General features: G+C 40.3%; 2 protein-coding genes across 4 annotated transcripts in view; one reads left to right on the top strand and one right to left on the bottom strand.

Moving 5' to 3' along the window:
• Positions 1 to 1,385: 1,385 nt before the first annotated feature.
• On the top strand, positions 1,386 to 14,932 carry MEP1A (meprin A subunit alpha). 2 transcript variants are annotated; one of them, XM_038132008.1, is made up of 14 exons: positions 1,386 to 1,454; positions 1,539 to 1,563; positions 1,661 to 1,708; positions 2,361 to 2,401; positions 2,508 to 2,586; positions 2,908 to 3,025; positions 4,317 to 4,492; positions 6,113 to 6,334; positions 7,271 to 7,420; positions 10,043 to 10,258; positions 11,133 to 11,598; positions 12,996 to 13,162; positions 14,023 to 14,230; positions 14,588 to 14,932. In XM_038132008.1, the coding sequence occupies exons 1-14, from the start codon at positions 1,386 to 1,388 to the stop codon at positions 14,733 to 14,735; spliced, it is 2,133 nt and encodes a 710-aa protein (XP_037987936.1). In that variant the 3' UTR covers positions 14,736 to 14,932. The 2 variants fall into 2 exon arrangements, with proteins under 2 accessions (XP_037987936.1, XP_037987935.1); XM_038132007.1 differs by having other exon boundaries at positions 11,133 to 11,591; positions 12,992 to 13,162.
• A 627-nt stretch (positions 14,933 to 15,559) lies between these two features.
• The window catches only part of ADGRF5 (adhesion G protein-coupled receptor F5), a 41,313-nt gene continuing 39,044 nt past the window's right edge, over positions 15,560 to 17,828 (bottom strand). For both annotated transcript variants that reach the window (XM_038132006.1, XM_038132005.1), the window contains 2 exons: positions 17,359 to 17,443; positions 15,560 to 16,528 (listed from right to left, as the gene is read on the bottom strand). In XM_038132006.1, the coding sequence (XP_037987934.1) occupies positions 16,449 to 16,528; positions 17,359 to 17,443 (165 nt within the window). In that variant the 3' untranslated portion in view covers positions 15,560 to 16,448. The remainder of the gene's footprint in view (positions 16,529 to 17,358; positions 17,444 to 17,828) is intronic.

Below are 17,828 nucleotides of genomic sequence, written 5' to 3' on the forward strand. Positions count from 1 at the left end.
ACTTACCTTGAGACACCTGCTTTAGGTTCTTGAGATATTTTAAAGTTAAGGGTACTAAAACCCAAGTGTTTTTCAGACAGCTCTGCTTTTGCTTCATTTTTTTGCTTCCTTTCTCACATCCACTGCCAAACATCTGGAAATATGGCCTTGCTGCCGTGTTTTGACTCTCTTTGCTTGCCTGTGAAAACAGCCTTGACATGCTGTATCTTGAGACATGCTTATTTTGCTAGTAGTATGTCCTTTTCAGCTTAGGTGTCAGCAACAATCCTTCCTAAAAGAAAGTGCTGAAGAACATTCATTTATGTTAGGTGAAGGTTTACGCTCTGGGGCCCTTCTTCTCTAAACAAGAAAAGATCTCTACACTTTTTCCTCTGCAATGTTATCTCTTATGAATTGATTCCTAGTTTGATTTTTTGAGAGAAAAATATGTTGCTTAGCTTGAAGGACTGACTTCTTTTTAGGACAGGCCCATTTCCTACTCAAAACCTGCTTACTCAAGCTCTCTGCCTTGTGCTGTGGGTAGTGGTGTCACGGCACAAGCCCTTTTCTATGAACATAGAGGTGAGCATCCTCACATCCATGACTTGTAATTTCAGATGTGAAATGGAGGAGCAGAATTCCATGCCTAAGCTAAAGGCACTCAGGCACTCCAGGGTACATGGGAGCTGTGGGAACACTGATGCACACCAAACTAGAGATTTATGGAGCCCTTCCTGACCCATATCCATAAGAAAGAAGATAGCCAGATGCAGGACAAGAGTTTGTGATCTCTGAAACCCATCTGGAAGGCCAAGGATTACTGCTCTAAGTGACTATTCTGGAGGCAGAGAGTGGCAGGTTGTGCATGGAGCATCAGATCTGGGGTGGGATCAGCTGTGGAAAGACACTGTCAGGGGATTCACAATCATATCTCTCTTACTTCTAATCTTTACAATGTGATGTTAATTATTAATTGAAAGCAGCACTGGGCCAAATTCTAATGGCACTGGAGTGCTGTAAACCCAGAATAATTCTGCTTAAGAGTGTGGGTTTTCTCCTGTGCAGTCAAGATGATAATGCTGACAGATAACAAACACAGGGGAAGGAGTCAGCAACTTTGGGCCAGAGGGAGAAGCTGTTGTGTGAAGCCTGGGTGGGTCTTTCACCAGTTGCCTTGAAGACTTGAAGTTACCACATTCCTCTCTGCAATGTTCCTCCAAATGGACTTAGGTAGCTGATAAGAGCAATGCCAGCAGGTGCCATCCAGGAGGAAATCTAATTGTTACAACAATGTTTCAAAGGTGGAATGTCTGGTGCTTATTGGCTGAAGCTCCATGGAAAGCTCAGCAACGTGCCCTATATATTGCCAGAGACGAGAGGGAGCAGTTTCTGTTCCCACTGCAAAAATGGGCTCCAGCATCTTCCCATTCAGCCTGACACTTCTGCTGTGTTCTGTCTATGGTTCTCCAGTCTCTGTAAGTAAAACCTGATTTCTTCAGGCTCCTCTTAGTCCAGAGGCATCTCATACCTTATACTGGTTGTATTCCATTCTCCTCCAGGTGGGACAGCTCTCCAGTGAAGCTGGTAAGTGCTGTGTGAGCTGGTTTGAGTTTTGAAGCATTTCCTTCTACTTGCTGTGAGCCACCACATCCGAACACTTTATGTTTTGACTGTCTTGCAGATGCTGGAGCTGGTGAGATATTCAAAGACATTCCCCAAATCAACCTGGGTGAGTTCACATCTAAATTCTCATGAGGCCTGAAGAGTTGTGAGCATAATGCTGAATTTTCAGTATTTGTAAAGGAGACTGATGTTCAGGTAGCTCGTGGTAACAAGAGCATTAAAATCAAGTGAGCTCAGAACTCTCTGAAACACCTGAATATTTCCATGACTGTAACTCTATGTGAACAAGGGATGCAGATGCCTTTTGTTCCTGAATATTGGACAGACCCATGGTGCTAAGACAGAAAAACACTGTATGATTCGGAAAGACTCTGCAGTCCCAACTGCATTTTCTGTCCATCTCTATATGATTTTTATAAAGTTTTGCAGATATGGAAAATAACTTAGATGTTTATTGATCACTGTTCCATTGTGTGACTCTTGTCACTACTTGAGAGCAAGCAGAGCTCATCAAAGGTGACCATGGATAATAACAGGCTCTGCCAAGAAGACATTGCCAGGAAGTAAATATTGAGTAGAAACTAGAAACTCCTGTTACTTCTATTATTATCTGTAACTCAGTATATAGAGGCTGGTCCTTATTTATTTTCTGTAGATGCCCAAGGACATTAGCTTTGTATAAGCAGGTACAATGTGGTTTATGAAATGAAATATATTTGAAATTCATTGACACTATTTTTGAATAAATTCCATTTCAGCTGCTGGACTGGACCTCTTTCAGGGTGATATCTTGCTCCCTGTAAGTAATTAAAAGCTTTCTGTTGCTTGTCCTAATTGTATTTTTGCTACAAATCAGCTCATCTCCCTACAGTAGATGCATTACCAGCTGTTAATTCCCTTTTCAGAAAAATCAGCGAAATGCCTTAAGAAATGAGACCTACAGATGGAAGTTTCCCATTCCCTATATTCTGGGTGATGACCTAGGTAATGCAGACACTTTATTCAGATTTTATCTCCAATCCTTATTTGCACTGCAGTCACTGTGATAAAAAAAAATTTCTTTTTCAGAACTCTTTCAAATTAAAAGTATTACAGTTCACTAATAACTACTTATTGTAGTCTTGCTTATATCAAAGTTATTTTTCTTTCTTTTACAGCTAACATAGCAAACCACAATTTAATGAAATTCAATAATTTCTCTTTTCAATCATTTTTCCTTTGGTTCCACGTGTGTATCTTTACATATCTTACCTTTCCAAGGTGAACAAACTGCAACGTATTAAAGTTTCAGTCCTTGTTTTCCAGACCTGAATGCTAAAGGGGTCATTCTCCAGGCATTTGAAATGTTCCGCCTGAAGTCCTGCATTGATTTCAAGCCGTATGAAGGAGAAAGAACCTACATTTTCTTTAGCAAGCAAGATGGGTAAGGATAATATCAATTTCTGTTTAATTTTGCCGTGTAGAATCAGCTGGGAACGTATTCCATTTGACTTCAGCAGGTTTGCTGTCAGCAGAGAAAAAGAGGTCATCGGGAAAACACCTCATCTTACATTCTTAGACAAAAGGCTTGCAAGCAGCTGCTCCCTCTGCTGACTGTTATTTGGAGGATGAGCTCTGAAGGTGAATCCCAGCCTCTCTGGGATGTCATCAACTACTTCCACTTTTCCATCTAGGGTTGTTCCATTTTGATGAAGACCTCCATGTGCATCCTTTTAACTTGCCAAGAATGTGAATGTGAAGAACTAGAATTTAACTCTGGAAACTTTGGGAAGGCATAAAAAAAAAAAAAAAGAAAAGAAAAGAAAAGAAAAGAAAAGAAAAGAAAAGAAAAGAAAAGAAAAGAAAAGAAAAGAAAAGAAAAGAAAAGAAAAGAAAAGAAAAGAAAAGAAAAGAAAAGAAAAGAAAAGAAAAGAAAAGAAAGTGGAAAGAGAATCTATTGTAATACTTCTATTGTTTTGACATGACTCTTTAATGAATGGTTTCTCAAAATCTGAAAGAGTTTTATGCACAGAGATTCAAGTTTACAAGAACTGAAAGGACTTATTTCCTACAGCTAAGTATGTTCTGAAAGAAAATGTAGAAAAGCACAAAATTCTTCTCACTGTATCAGCTGTGAATATTTCTTGTTTTCCCGGAAGTTCATGTTTCTGCCTTCAGCTCTTCCTTGAGTGTTCTACAACACTTCTCTTACAAGTTTACAAGCACCATGATTTTTGACAAGTCAGTGTTGAAGATCTTAATACTAGAAATGTGTTTTCATACCTCTGGCCAATGCAAGCATGGTTGCTGTTAAAAAGGACCAAATGTTGCTGTTCTAAATACTCCTGGGTCTTTTCTCTAGTCCAAGTTATTGCAAAAATGGTCAGCCTGTTTTGATGAGTTTACTGTTTCCATGTAGGTTGTGTGTTTTATGCTTCTTGGCCAAATGGCAGCTGATGCAGGACAAAACTTCTGTGGCTTTCGAAAATGCAGGGTGATCTTCCCTGACACAGAGGATAAATAATGAAGTGATAGTTTCTGGGGGTTAGTCTGTTTTCAGGCTAGAGTATTTTTAGGGTATCAAGGCATGTGGTCAGCATCCAAATAATGATTTATGTGACTCTTTTCATATTAAAAACTTTTACAATCTTACTCTAAATGCAGTGAGCAGATTGAAAAGTTAAATACAGAGAAGAAAACTACTGAATAGAGAGTAAGCTCTCCCTTTTTCTCAGGTGTTGGTCCATGGTGGGGGACCTGCAGACTGGACAGAACCTCTCAATTGGGTCAGGGTGTGACTACAGAGCAATTGTGGAACATGAGATCCTGCATGCTTTAGGATTTTACCATGAGCAGTCGAGGATGGACCGGGATGACTACGTGAATATCTGGTGGGATGAAATTATTGCAGGTGGGTTTTAACTTTCAAGTTAGATTTTGCAAAGTGTAGATTTATCAATATCCCATTTTCACTTCTAGATTTAAAGACCTTCCTAAGGATAGAATTTTAAAAACAGTGGGCCACACCTGAGACCACTGTAAATTAAGAAATTTTGGTGCAACTTCTCTGGTCAAACCCGGACATTGTTTAAGGCCAGAACAGAGAGGCCCTGCTTGGAAATCAGGACTTTTATTTCCTCTTGGCTCTTGGACTGCTCTGCTCTCTTACTTTAAACAAATTACTTACCCTCTCTGAATCTGTTTCCTTTTACCATGTAATGCAAATTGTAAACTTATTTACATGATGAGTTTTGAAGTAACTCTTCTGTACGCAAAGATCCTTTCAAAATCTGAAAGGTTTTATATTCAGAGATTCAGGCTTTCATGAAACTGAAAATATTCACTTTGTACATTAAAAAAACCCCTTGAAATTATTAGATTGCAGGGGAAATATGAAATAGGGCTCTGTCGTGCTCTCTCCTGCCCAGGTGTGTCTGCAGGTTCTTGCCTTCAGGTTTAATATCACCATATTCAGGAGCTTTATGAGTTTCAGCAAACTCTTCACAGTCCCCCTGATCCCTAGACAGTTTTTCCTGTTGTCGCCTGTGAGATCTGATTCTGTATTGCATAACAATAATATATTTGAAAAGGAGTGAATAGAAGAGGTTTTTTAAAATTTTTTGATAAAAGGTGCAATTCAAGTCTCTGTAAGAAAACAATTCTAAGCTCTTAAATAATCTCAAGCCTTGAACTGAAGACCTTTGTGATTTGCAGAAGGGGAGGGCAGCTGTTAAGCAGAGAAAGTGTAATTGCCCATCAGCACAGTCATGTGCAGTTTTGTCTTTGTAAAAGAATGCCAAATATTCTGAAAACATTTTTTGCAATTGTAAATGCTGGCAAGCTCTTTTTACTTCTATACCAAAGCATGAGAAATGGCTCCCTCTCTTTGCCCTAGCAGACACATTCATAATGAAAAACTTTCTTTAAGTACAAATTACTTCACCAAGAAACATGTTTCCAAAAGCCATTTCAATAGAAATATCATATCAATATTGTAAATCTAGGGTAAAAATATCTTTCTTTTTCCCCAGAGATTGCTAGGGCATTGTTTATTTCAAAGAGCAGAACCTGAAGACACTTCTGGGCTGTCATATTTGTTTCCTTTATGAGCTTCAGGGCCTCTCCTCCATATATGATCTAATATCTGGAAAATGTTTCCATCGATATTCACAGGTTCTGGAATGGAGAACATTAATCCTTGAACTTAATTCTTCAGGATCATTACTGTTGAACCATTCCTATTCATTCTAATCTAACCTCCCATGTATCCCATTCTTTACAGCTCATTGATATTAATTTTTGAATTTACTGAAGTCACCTGTGACTTCAGTGATGGAACTGCAATCCAGAGGCACTGCTTTGTTGTCCAAATGACAACCACAAATCTTGCTAAGTTTTAATATTTTGTTGTGAAGTAATTGCTTTGGGGTATATAATTTGTGCCTTAGAAAACTGTATCCAAAGGGACATGGTAATGCCATTTCCTTTCCATTTTCTCTAAAAAGGAAGCACTTTTCTGTTCTTTTACCAGGCAAAGAGCACAATTTTGCGAAGTATGACGACACCTACATCACTGATCTGAACACCCCTTATGACTACGAATCACTGATGCACTATGAACCACTTTCATTTAACAAAAATGAAAGTGTCCCCACAATCACAGCAAAGATACCAGCGTTTGATGACATTATTGGACAACGTCTAGACCTCAGTGCCATTGACCTGGAAAGACTGAATCGCATGTACAACTGCAGTAAGTCAGAATTTAACCGTGGCAAACAATTTCTTTGGTTATACTTGAGCCAGGCTGGTTCACCTCTCTTATGTCTCTAAACTCACAAAACTTCTTCTCAAATGTGCTTAAAGAGGTATGGGACAGGACCTGTGATGTGCAGATAAACACAATCAGTTTATTCCCTTCTCAACCCTTTTCGACTCTTCTCACTGTCATTATTTTAGGAAAGATTAGTCAAGGAAAAACAAACTATCCATGCTTTTTCTTCGATGCTGCTCCCAGGAGATCTATGGTTGTGTTCTGCCTGTGGTGTGTGGGCAGCCTTGTTGAGCTTTTTTGAGGTGGATGCAACCGCACTTTGTCCTCTTTTACTGACATTTGGACTTAATCAGATTATTTTGCACCTGAGATTGGCTAGGTCTAGAGTCCCACACTGCCTAGATGTTTGCTGAACTGGTTGAAGATATTATCACTGATCACGGTTGTTCATGAGAAGTTGTTGACCCCTTGGTGCTGCCAGCAGAAGCATCACCTTGAAGGCAAACTCAGCTGAACCAGCCCAAGGTAACTGGGTGGACTTTGCTTGGAGTGGAAGGACAGAGCTCAAGTTAATCAATGAGAGAACTGCTATGAAGAACAATAACCTCAGCCGAGGAATCGTTGAATACACCAAGGCTGGCAAAGAGACACCAAGACAGTCAGCATCTGTCACTGCCACAGGGGGCTTCTTAACCTTCTGCAAAGAGGTCAAAGATTGTTGTCTTTATCCAGGGAATCCCTCCAGGAATCAAATGTTTCCTCTTTTGAGTCATTTGGCTCACATCTGCTAACGTGAGGGTTGTCTTCTCTACAGGATGGTTATACTACTGTAAACAAACCCCCCCAAAATTAAAGAAGAAATTTTTATGAGCTAGAAGCTCACTCTGAGATGACCATGTGTGTATTTTTTTTCAGCTTCAACTCACACCTTTTTGGACCAGTGTTCTTTTGAGCTTGAAAACATCTGTGGTATGATCCAGGGCAGCAAGCATGACCAAGACTGGGTCCACCAACAGGGCAGTGTGATGGGGCAGGAGGACCACACACTTTCTGGGCGCTGTAGAGGTAAAAGAAAGGAGCAAAACACTTTCTGAGCTGGGTTTCCTCCAGGGCTGACTGCGATAATGGGTTCAGGGAAGTTGGTAAAGACTTTAGACAGTGTTTGCATTCCCACTCTCACCAAACTTTATCAATGTAGTGGAATGTTGTCCACACCAGCAAGAGCCAAAGGGACAAAGAACAATCTGAACTAGAGGTCTTTTAAATATAACCAGGAAAACAGTTTACTGCAACTTCCAAAGTCTGTGTAAGAGTTATATTACCTCATGATAAGAATCAAACAGCACTTGTAGCCACTCATAAATGTTTTGTTTGCAATGCAAATGGGAAGTTAAGCTTGTGGAATTCTAGTCCTGGAAGTAGAAGAAAGTTGCAAAGATTTTATGATAGGAGTTCAGGGATAATTTGTTTTGGTGTGGTAATTTCACCATTTTTCAAAGGAAGACATTCTCAAAAATAGAGTAGTGAGTCACAGTCACAGGGTGCTGGTTTATTCACAGCTGAGAATAAAGATTAAATCCCAACAGGCAGTTCTGAAAAGCAAGAGCCTAATTTGTCATTGTTTAGACAGGGTAAACGACAACTCAATTCCAAGATGAAAGTGAACTTCTGTGGTAAATTTTGCCTCAGTAGAGGGGGAAGGACTCCTGACTGAAAGCTCATTCACTTGTGCTTTGTTACTCTTTGTCTTGCTGCACTCAGGAGTAGTTTATTCCCCTCAAGTGACCCACCAACTGGAAATAACAGATGTTATTAACAACCTTTTTAATTGTTGTTGTTGTTAACAATCTTTTATAATGCTGATAGCCATTGATCAGGCCCAAGAATATAACTCAAGAAAACCACCTGATATTTTCTGGAAATACATGCTTCTAACCCTCAGCTGATTCTTAATTCTTTCTCTCCTCTTTCTCACCCCTGTTGTACAGTACAATTGTAACTGAAAAAGATAATTTAACTGAGTTTTTGAGTTTTTCACATAAAATCCAATCTGCCTGAACTGAGCATTTAATATGCACTTAGGTTTTAACATCCAGTGACTCAGTACAAAATAAGCATCAATGTTTTTTAAGAGTTAATGGAGAGGGGTGGGTGCCTCTGAGGATCTCCAGAGTGTAGAAATGAATTGCATGAGTAGGGAGTGTTTCTCCTTTTGGCACCTCCAAATGGTCATTGACTCCACCAGGAATTTCTGACATTTTGAGAACTGGTTCTGCAATAATTTCAAGTGGGGGCAAATTCTAAGTTTCTAACATAGATGGATCCTATTTTCCCCAGATAGTTTTGATATTCTGGGTTTTTGACTTATTGCTGGCTAAACTGGAGGAGGGAAAGTACAGCTAAACATTTAGGGAGTCTGCTGAAGTCTGCCATATTCTAATTGCCATAGGTACTTAATGTTGCCTTTATTTGACTTTCTTATCAAAAAGGAGGTAGAGTCTAGACCATTTGGGGGTTTGTTACTATAACAATTGCAACAACAGGCTCACAGCCCTGCTTCTCACTTGGAGCAAGAGTGATCATACTTGGATTTAATACCCTTAAAACTAAAATAAGTTTAACTGAAGGTTAAGTGTCATACATTGCATAGAACAATCTCTAGCAAGGTTTCTGTGGATTAGAGTTCAAAATGTTGCTACAATATGGAAAGGAATGGAGATAATTCCCCTGACTGATTAGAGAGAACCTGATAAACAGCTCAAGGCCTTTCACTAACCCTGCAGGAAGCTGCACTGCCTTTATGCAGCTGCAGGTATAACTGTTGGAACAAGATGATCTCAGGGTTATTTCCAACCCAAACCATCCTGTGATTCTAAGATATGTTATCTTGGACGAGAGTCCATGGAACTTTCACACAACAACTAAAAAAAATTAACTTATTAATGTAATCATTGACTAAATTGAATAACTAAAAAGCAACACAATACAGATAAAACATGACAACTTCATGTGATACCAAGATATGATAGGGGTACAAATGGTGAATCCTTGTAAATATGAGGATAAAAGTAGACACTTCAAAACTAAAGTAAAGAACACTTAAAAATGTTAATGGGAAATAGAGGAGCAGGAATTCTTAAGTAATTTTCTTATGGTGAGTCACTGAGTTTTGAAGTGTTTGGACAAGCTGTAAAAAAAGACCTTCTGCATGTTCAAGATCAGGACAATGTTTTCTGTCCAACCCCTGTTTATTATCTTTATTGCTGATAAGAAATTATCTTACTCTTTACAAGGTAATATAGCACATGACCTTTAAGACCTCATTTTTAGATTATCTTCAGTATAAATCAAGTAAAAAAAATGTATCTACTAATTGTTTGTGGTCAACACTGAATTCTCTGCTTCATATATCTCTGACATTCCTGAGGAATCCAAATTCCAATTAGACCAACTAATGCAAAACTGACATGAGCTGACAGCAGTGATTTCCATATATATGCTGAACTGCAACTCCTGTTCTTATCCCAGTCTGTCTTGGATGGTTGTCACCTGTCATTTCCTTTATTGTTCATGTTAAGTACTGCTCTTCTGTTTACTAAAAGAGTGCAGATGAAATGATGAATTTACACCATGCAGCTTTGCAGGAAATGTGTAAACAGGCAGTGACAGACTACCCTTTATTCCCAGATGCTGGCTACTTCATGTACTTCAACACCAACTCTGGCCAGGCAGATGAGGTGGCAATCCTGGAGTCCCGAATCCTTTATCCAAAGAGAACTCAGCAGTGTCTCCAGTTCTTCTACAGGACCACAGGAAGCCCTTCTGACAAATTGATCATTTGGCTGAAAGAGGATGATGGCACTGGGAACATTCGTAAGATGAGGAAAATTCAAACCTTTCAAGGTAATTCTGGAAATAAGATGAATAATTGGGTAGTGAGGAGGAGTTGTCTTACTCTGACCATGAACGCAGAAGACTGGCTCAGAAACCAGAAGACTTTCCTGAAGTTACCAGAATATCTTGCAATACAGCTAAGAATTTTGGTTTTACATGAGCACATTTAGCAGAGAAACTGTGGGTTGTAATAATGTAATTTTGGTGCTTCACAGCAGAAGTCACAACATTCCTAATATTATGTTGCACTCAGTGATTGAGAGGGACCCCAGGCCATGCTGGAGACCACTGACTGTGTCTCCACTGGCTGTTATATGATCTAAGAGTGGGCTATTCAGGTGCTCCTCTGCAGTCAATAAGAACCCCAGACTGATTTTTAGATAGTTTGGAATATAAAAGCATATGCTGTTTTGGAAATGTGAACTGGATTCCCACTTTGGGTGATTTGCTAAATAGGACAAACTCAGCCACTGCATTTCCATGTGATTTATCTGGTCAAAACACAAGACCTATCATAATCTACCTACGTGAGGCTGCAGCAGTTTACAGTGAAGGATAAATCCATGAAAAAGTGTTAGGAAGACATTAGATTGTTGATTCCCATCCTCTTGTTTAATCTTAGCCCTTAGGCTGTTGTCCTTTGTACTGGAGGCTGTCATTCCCTGACATGTGAAGAATTCCTTGTACAACATGTCCAAAGCATTTAGATCACAAAACAATGTGGATGTATTATAGTCACAATATCAACTTAAGATCTCTGGCCTTCAGGACTCTGTGAGGGGTCCAGTTGTCCAAAGCTGGGATGGACAGTTAGATGAAGCAAGTTGCTTTGTAATGTCTCTAATCCCACTGATGGCAATGTTTTTCTTTCCTTTTGCCAAAGCGGACAGTGACTCCAGCTGGAAAATTGCCCACGTAACCCTCAACGCTCAGAAGAAATTCCGTTACCTCTTCCAAGGACTGAAGGGCAACCCCAGCTCTTCATTGGGTGGGATTGCTATTGATGATGTGACTCTGACAGAGACCCCCTGTCCCACAGCCGTGTGGGTCATTCGCAACTTCAGCAAAATCCTTGAGAACTCATCCATCAGCGTTGTTGAAAGCCCCCGGTTTTACAGCCCTGAGGGTTATGGGTTTGGCATCAGCGTGTTGCCCAACTACCAGAACAGTAACTATGCTCGTGTTGCCTTCCACCTGTGCAGTGGAGAGAACGATGCAGTTCTGGAGTGGCCGGCTCTGAACCGCCAGGTAACACTCACAGTGCTGGACCAGGACCCCGACGTCCTGAAAAGGATGTCCTCGAGCAAAAGCTTCACCACCAGCAAGGACCATGTTAGCTCAGGTAAGGGGTGTCTGCCTGGAGGAATGTTGACAATGACAGCCAAGGAATCTGAGTAAGAGAACTTAGTGCAGGACTCAGAGCTGAGAAACTTTGGCCATATTTCCCAATTTGGGATGTACACTTTCCAGTGTACATCTTCCCTGTGTGTGACTCGAATTCCTGCCTGTGAAAGACTGTAGAACATGAAAAGTGACATATACGAGGTTGATGTTATTATAAACAACCCCTTGGATATCTGAGATTGACTCTAAAAATAGATTTTTCCCAAGAGCTGGCAATTTCCTTTCTATCTGTGGTTTGTCCATTGTGATAGGTGACATATTACCACAGGTTGATGGAATGACAGTAGGGTGCAGTATTCTGTCACTAAACAATTTAAGTTAAAACTGCATTTTGGAGGCTCAGTCAACTTCAATACACTCAGTGAACCTCAGTCTACATGGTTTGAAATGCACAACATTCACCCTTTCTCACAGATGTGTTAATTCAGAATTGTTCAGCCTGGAGAAGAGAAGGCTGAACAATCAGGGGGACCTAGTTGTGGCCTGCCAGTACCTGAAGGGAGCCTGCAAGAAAAATGGAGACAGACTATTTACAAAAGCACACAGTGCCAGGACAAAAGGCAATTGTCTTCAAACTGAAGGAGAACAGGTTTAGATTGGATATTAGGAAGAAATTTTTTACAGTGAGGATGGTGGGGCACTGGAACAGGCTGCCCTGAAAAACTGTGGATGCCCCAGCCCTGGAAGGACTCAAGACCAGGCTGGATGGGACTTGGAGCAACCTATTTTAGTAGAAGGTGTCCCTGCCCATGGCAGGGTGTTGGAACAATATGGTCTTTTAGGTACCTTCCAACCCAAACTTTTCTGTGATTCTATGATAGAAATAAGAATAATAGACAAAACTGAGTTTGGTACAGAATAAAATACTACACATGAATCTTCATCTCTTTCTACTTTTTTCTAGTGGAATTTAAATACAAAAATTTTTAGTTGGAGTTTTTAAACCCTAAATATGAATATGTTTAACAAAATCATAGTAATGACAAAAAATCAACTAAATTCTAAACCATAGGTACCTACAAACTGGTCTGGGAGTGTCCTTACTCAGAAGGGAATTCTTAGCTGGTAACAGTGAGGAGGCAATTTGTGTTTGTTTAGTTCTCAGTGAAAGAGAAGTTGTGGAATTTCAATGGCCTCACATAGACTATGAATCCTCATGCAGACCTAACCTGAAGATCACCTGGCACCTTTAGTTTGTCAGTCCTCTGGGATTTGTTTGGGAATTTCAGACCTGAACTTGATTTTATACCATAAATCCTCTTTAACACAGTAATGCAGGAAAAAGTCATGTCATACTTCGAGCTACACAGCTTTGTGATTCTCATTTTCTCTTTGCAGATAGTGGAATTATAATATGGGATAAACCATCAATTGCTGGAAGGTTTGATGAGTCGTGCAATTGCAACAGAAGTATAACCTGGGGGTGGAGTAACTTCATATCTCACAGCCAGCTGAGACGGAGAAGCTTCCTGAAAAATGATGACCTTATTATTTTTGCAGAATTTAATGGTAAGGACCCCTTTCCTGATTCTCCTTACAAAATAGGTGATTCTTTCTATTTTCATACATTCAAATAACTCTTGACACCTGTCTCCAAAATCTCTTCTAATGGGGATCAACTTTAAAAAGCATTTCTGTGATGGGACACAGAAGTAGGACTAGTGTCAGGTGGGTGAGATTGACTGTCGCCCTGATATTTTAAGATGATTCTCTAAACCTTCTGATGTTTACATTCTTGTAACGAACTTTCTCACACACTTTCTGTAAATAACTTATTGTTTTACATTATTTTATAAAAAAATAATAATTTATAGACTGTTAGTTTGTCCAGTGTCATTGGAGAGGTGACACGTTCACCCTCCAATCCTCTGTCACTTTTAAAAATCTATAAATGTTAGAGTCAGAAAATAAACTGCTCTCTTTACCTTAAGAACAGCAGCATAATCACATTGTGTTTTTTCATGTCTTATAGTAACAGTTGACTAAAGTGATTGTGAGTTAAGAGGGATCTAAATGGCAGTGAGTTTTGAAATGTGAAATTCTTGGACACCTTTAAGCACCCTGACCAGTGGCTATGTCCATTTCTAAGCACCGAACATACTAAAGGCCATCCCCACTGTGTTTGTTTCCAAATAGAACAGCCTCATAGATCATCACAGATTTACCTAACTAGTTTCTGTAATTTCAGTATTATTTTCTACCTTGTGCTTTAAATACACAGAACTTGTGGTGGTACAGCAAGAGCTCTGTAAAGGAAAAATGGACAAGGAGCCCCTCTGGTCCAGAAAGCACCCTGTGAGCCCCAGATTTAAAGCATGCTACACATAGCATCATTCACTGATTCTGATGTCTTTCTCCTTTTTTTAAAGATATAATTCACCTCAATAACACAGAAGTTCCTGTTGAACCTGTGCAATCTGCCCTCACGGAAGGCCTCATTCTTGAAAGGCAGAAGAGAGCAGCCCAGGACATGGAGCCCATCCAAGACCAGCTGCCTTATCTGCCAGACCCCTGTGACCCAAACCCTTGTCAGAATGATGGAGTCTGTGTGAATGTGAAAGGAAAAGCAAGCTGCAGGTACCACAGACCTCCTCCCTCCTTGTCTTGGCTTTCTTCTTCAAGTAATGCAGCTAAAAAGTATTCAGAGCTACAGACCTCAGAGGTCTAAGCACCAAGGAACAGTAGAAACAACATACTTTACCACAGTTGCTAGTTCCTACCAGCAGCCAGGAGGGCAGGTTTCTCAGCATGAAGCAAAGAAGCCCCATTCTGTGGTGCTTCCAGGGTGTGTAAATAGCCTCCTACCAAGGTAGGAATGTTGTGACATGAACCCCTCCAATGGGAACTGCTCATCTGGGATAGCAAATGTGAGGACCTTGGGGTGAGGGCATGACAAGGCTCCTGATCCACTAAATCTGTGCTTTGTTTTCACAGGTGCCCATCAGGACAAGCCTTCTTCTTCACTGGGGAGAGGTGTCAGTCAAGGCAAGTCCATGGGAACATCCTGGGAATGTCAATTGGTGGAATTGCTGGAACCATTGTCTTAACTATCGTCCTCATTTCCATGATGGCTAGAAGATAAAGAACTGCAGGGGGCACAAATTTCAACCTGGGTCATAAGACACCCATTTTCAATGAAAAACTGTAACTTGGAGAAAACCAGTCATCATATGGATGAAAAGCTCTGCCAACAGCTTGGCAGCAATCTGTTTTTTCTCTGAGGGATGTGGCAGTTAAAATGTGTCATGTAGAGCTGCTGTATGATGAAAATTCATACACTCCCTTTCTTGTGTGTATTTTAAAATTTTGTTTCTTCATCCCATAGCAAGCAGAAGTTTTGAGAGCCTATGCATTTACTCTCAGCCACGGTTCAAACTTAGATTAAATAACTGGTTGAACCTCTCAAAACACTGTTAAAAATCACACCAAAACACCTGTATTAAGATTCTGGAAATGTTCCTACAAAAATTGCTCAAGAATTCTAAAGGGTACAGATACTTATGTAAGTCAGTGCATCATCACTCACTTTCCCTGGAGCTCTGCTGGTGTACTTACACTAATTAGCTATTACACAGAATTCATTAACTCTTGCCCATACCAAGCCATCATAAGTGCTTCTAACTGTGGAGAACAGTTTCCCATCCTGATTCACCCCAAAGTTCCAGGAACAGGTTCACCATTGGCAAACACAGGCCTGATTCCCTGATAATCAAACAGAACTGTACCATGTGGCTGCAGTATTTGATATTGACCTCAAATAGAAATGATTCTACCATATTGTACCATATTGTACAATAAATTTTGCAACATTTGTGTGCATTATAAATACTTTTCAAGTTCTTCTCAAGACAGGAGTCCTGCCTTTAAAGGTGTACAGGCTTGAAATAAACGGTTCCACAAATGTAGTATTAGAGCAATAATTTATATAAAACCATTCATCCTGCCTGGCACATGATGATTTATATTCACTATAGAGCTTATTCTGAGTCCTTCAAGTGTGTTTCTCCTCTGAGAGAAGACCCAAACATACAGACTTTACACAAGGCACTCCTTGCATTCTTAACATTTCTATGCATTAAATAAATGCAGTCCCCTCTGTGGCAGAGGGCAGCAACCATCTCTGTCTTTCCACATTACATATCAAGGGAAAGAAAAATATTGTTAAGGGCAGAACTTCCTTTTCTTCAAAAAAGTGCCACATGGAGCTTTCAGTCTTTCCATCTGAAAGAAGACCATGCAGGAATCACCACGGTCTTCATTTTATGTAAGTCAAAAGTGAAGATCTGAAATGGGCCTTCTCAGTTGGAAATTTTTAGTTCCAGAAAGTCTTAAATAGAAAGTGGAAACCACTACGGCCTTTTCAGACTCTAATATGAGAAGCTGTGAGGTATTTGTGTATCTACACAGGCCTTTGGGATCATTTGGAGAGTTGATGGGGAAATACCAAATCCACTGGACAACAACTGTGTGAAGCACTGCAATTCATGTCTCAGTACTGCATAGTGCTAAGCACCCACTTAAGGGTTGAGAATTCTTCACTCTCAATGTCCTTTCTTGCACATGAAGGCCTTCAAATCCTTGTGGTCTCTTCTGGGATTGGCAGACCTTGTAAGATTCCTCCTCTCTCAGCTTCCCTGCCTTACACATTAACCAGAAATGATTATTCCAGAAGAATTCACCAAGGCACAATTCAGTCAAAATGAAGCAGTCTGCTTCCCGGTGACTCCCAGGAACTTTTTGTGTGTGCCTTGGAAGAGGTCCTTTCAGAGTTACATGATTTAGCACTGGCAGTGCTTCAGTTAAGCAAGGAATATGCCTTGGAAGTATTTTCAGTGGAAGAGGTGGATGGCTCTGAAGAAGATACTCTGTATTTGCCTGCAAAACAAGGCACAGGGGTTAGACAAGGACAGAGAGCCCGGGATGTTGTCACTGCAAAGTAAGGACAGTGACAGCTGTGCTGGTGGCCGAGGTGGCTCTGCCTTGCCCTGCAGCCCTGGCACTGCCTGGATTACAGCAATACCAGCAACCACAGAGCTCAGGGTGTTTGGTGCCACAGCCAGGATGTGTCAGAATGCCAACCGTGCCACAGGGCAATGATTTTCTTACACAAATGAAGGCACTTAGTGCTTCTCCTGGAGCACAGGGACACATCCAGAGCACAACACATCCACAGGCTCCTGAGATGAATCCCAGCTCCCTCCCCTCTTATGGCCACAAGGCTTTAAACTAAGACCCAAGTGTCACTATCTTCTCTGAACAATATGTGGATACAAAGTCTGGACACTTAGAAATTAAATGTTATTTCCAGAAATGCTTTTTGCAAGATGAAGTCATAACTAAAGTGGAGATATCCACAAAATGACAGCCAGAGAACATTTGAAGAAATACAGTTCCAAGGTGGTGAAGAGTACATGAACAACAGATGAACTGTGCCATGATCTCATTAAGCTCAAAACAAAGCTCACTTAGTGGGGTTTAGAATTGGTGAAACATCCAATAATTGTTTTAGAGATAGACAATTTCGCTGCTAGCATTATGCTACAGTTGACTTGTTGCAGTTCCTTTGCATTAGAAGATTAAAAACAATCTATGAATGCATGGAGAGACAAACAGATTAATGGATATCAGGACAGGCAGGCCCTGAGAGCAAGAGTGAAGGCCAAATCCTGTCTGTGCTTCAGTAAGGGAGATCTGTTATCACATACCTGTTTTCCCACATAAGTTGTTAAAGGTTCTTGAAAATGGGTAGCTCATAGCAAGCATTGGTGTCACCAGGATCAGGGAGGATGACTGAAAGAGAGAAAAATGCTTTTTGTCAAAAGAACTTTCTTTGTAGCCCCATTTTAGGGAGAAAAATAAAAGGTTCCAATAAAATTTTTTCAGTAGTATAAGCAAACAATCCACAGAAGGCAAAGCTAGATGTTTGTGAGGTATCAAGTTCACACATTTGCATGTTTATGGTGGTGATGGAGGAGATCAACTTTAAAAAAAAACTACAGAGCACAACCTGTTTGTCTCTAACTCTTGGCCAGGGGGAATGACTTAGCTACCAGAGCCTGTCCTAACAGGCAGTATGGAATCCTGTTCTTTTATCTGTGCCAGTATGGCCATTTAGGTAGCCACAATAGCTAAGATTTATGTGAATGGGGATTGTTCTTGACAGCCAATAGCCTGA

Source organism: Motacilla alba, chromosome 3, assembly GCF_015832195.1.
Source record: "Motacilla alba alba isolate MOTALB_02 chromosome 3, Motacilla_alba_V1.0_pri, whole genome shotgun sequence".
In the NCBI taxonomy this organism is placed as follows: Eukaryota; Metazoa; Chordata; class Aves; order Passeriformes; family Motacillidae; genus Motacilla; species Motacilla alba.

Coding starts and splice junctions, on each gene's coding strand:
- MEP1A (XM_038132008.1), top strand. CDS start 1,386: ATGGGCTCCAGCATCTTCCCATTCAGCCTGACACTTCTGCTGTGTTCT. Junction 7,421..10,042: donor ACTTTCTGGGCGCTGTAGAG/GTAAAAGAAAGG, acceptor CTTTATTCCCAG/ATGCTGGCTACTTCATGTAC. Junction 14,231..14,587: donor AAAGGAAAAGCAAGCTGCAG/GTACCACAGACC, acceptor TTGTTTTCACAG/GTGCCCATCAGGACAAGCCT.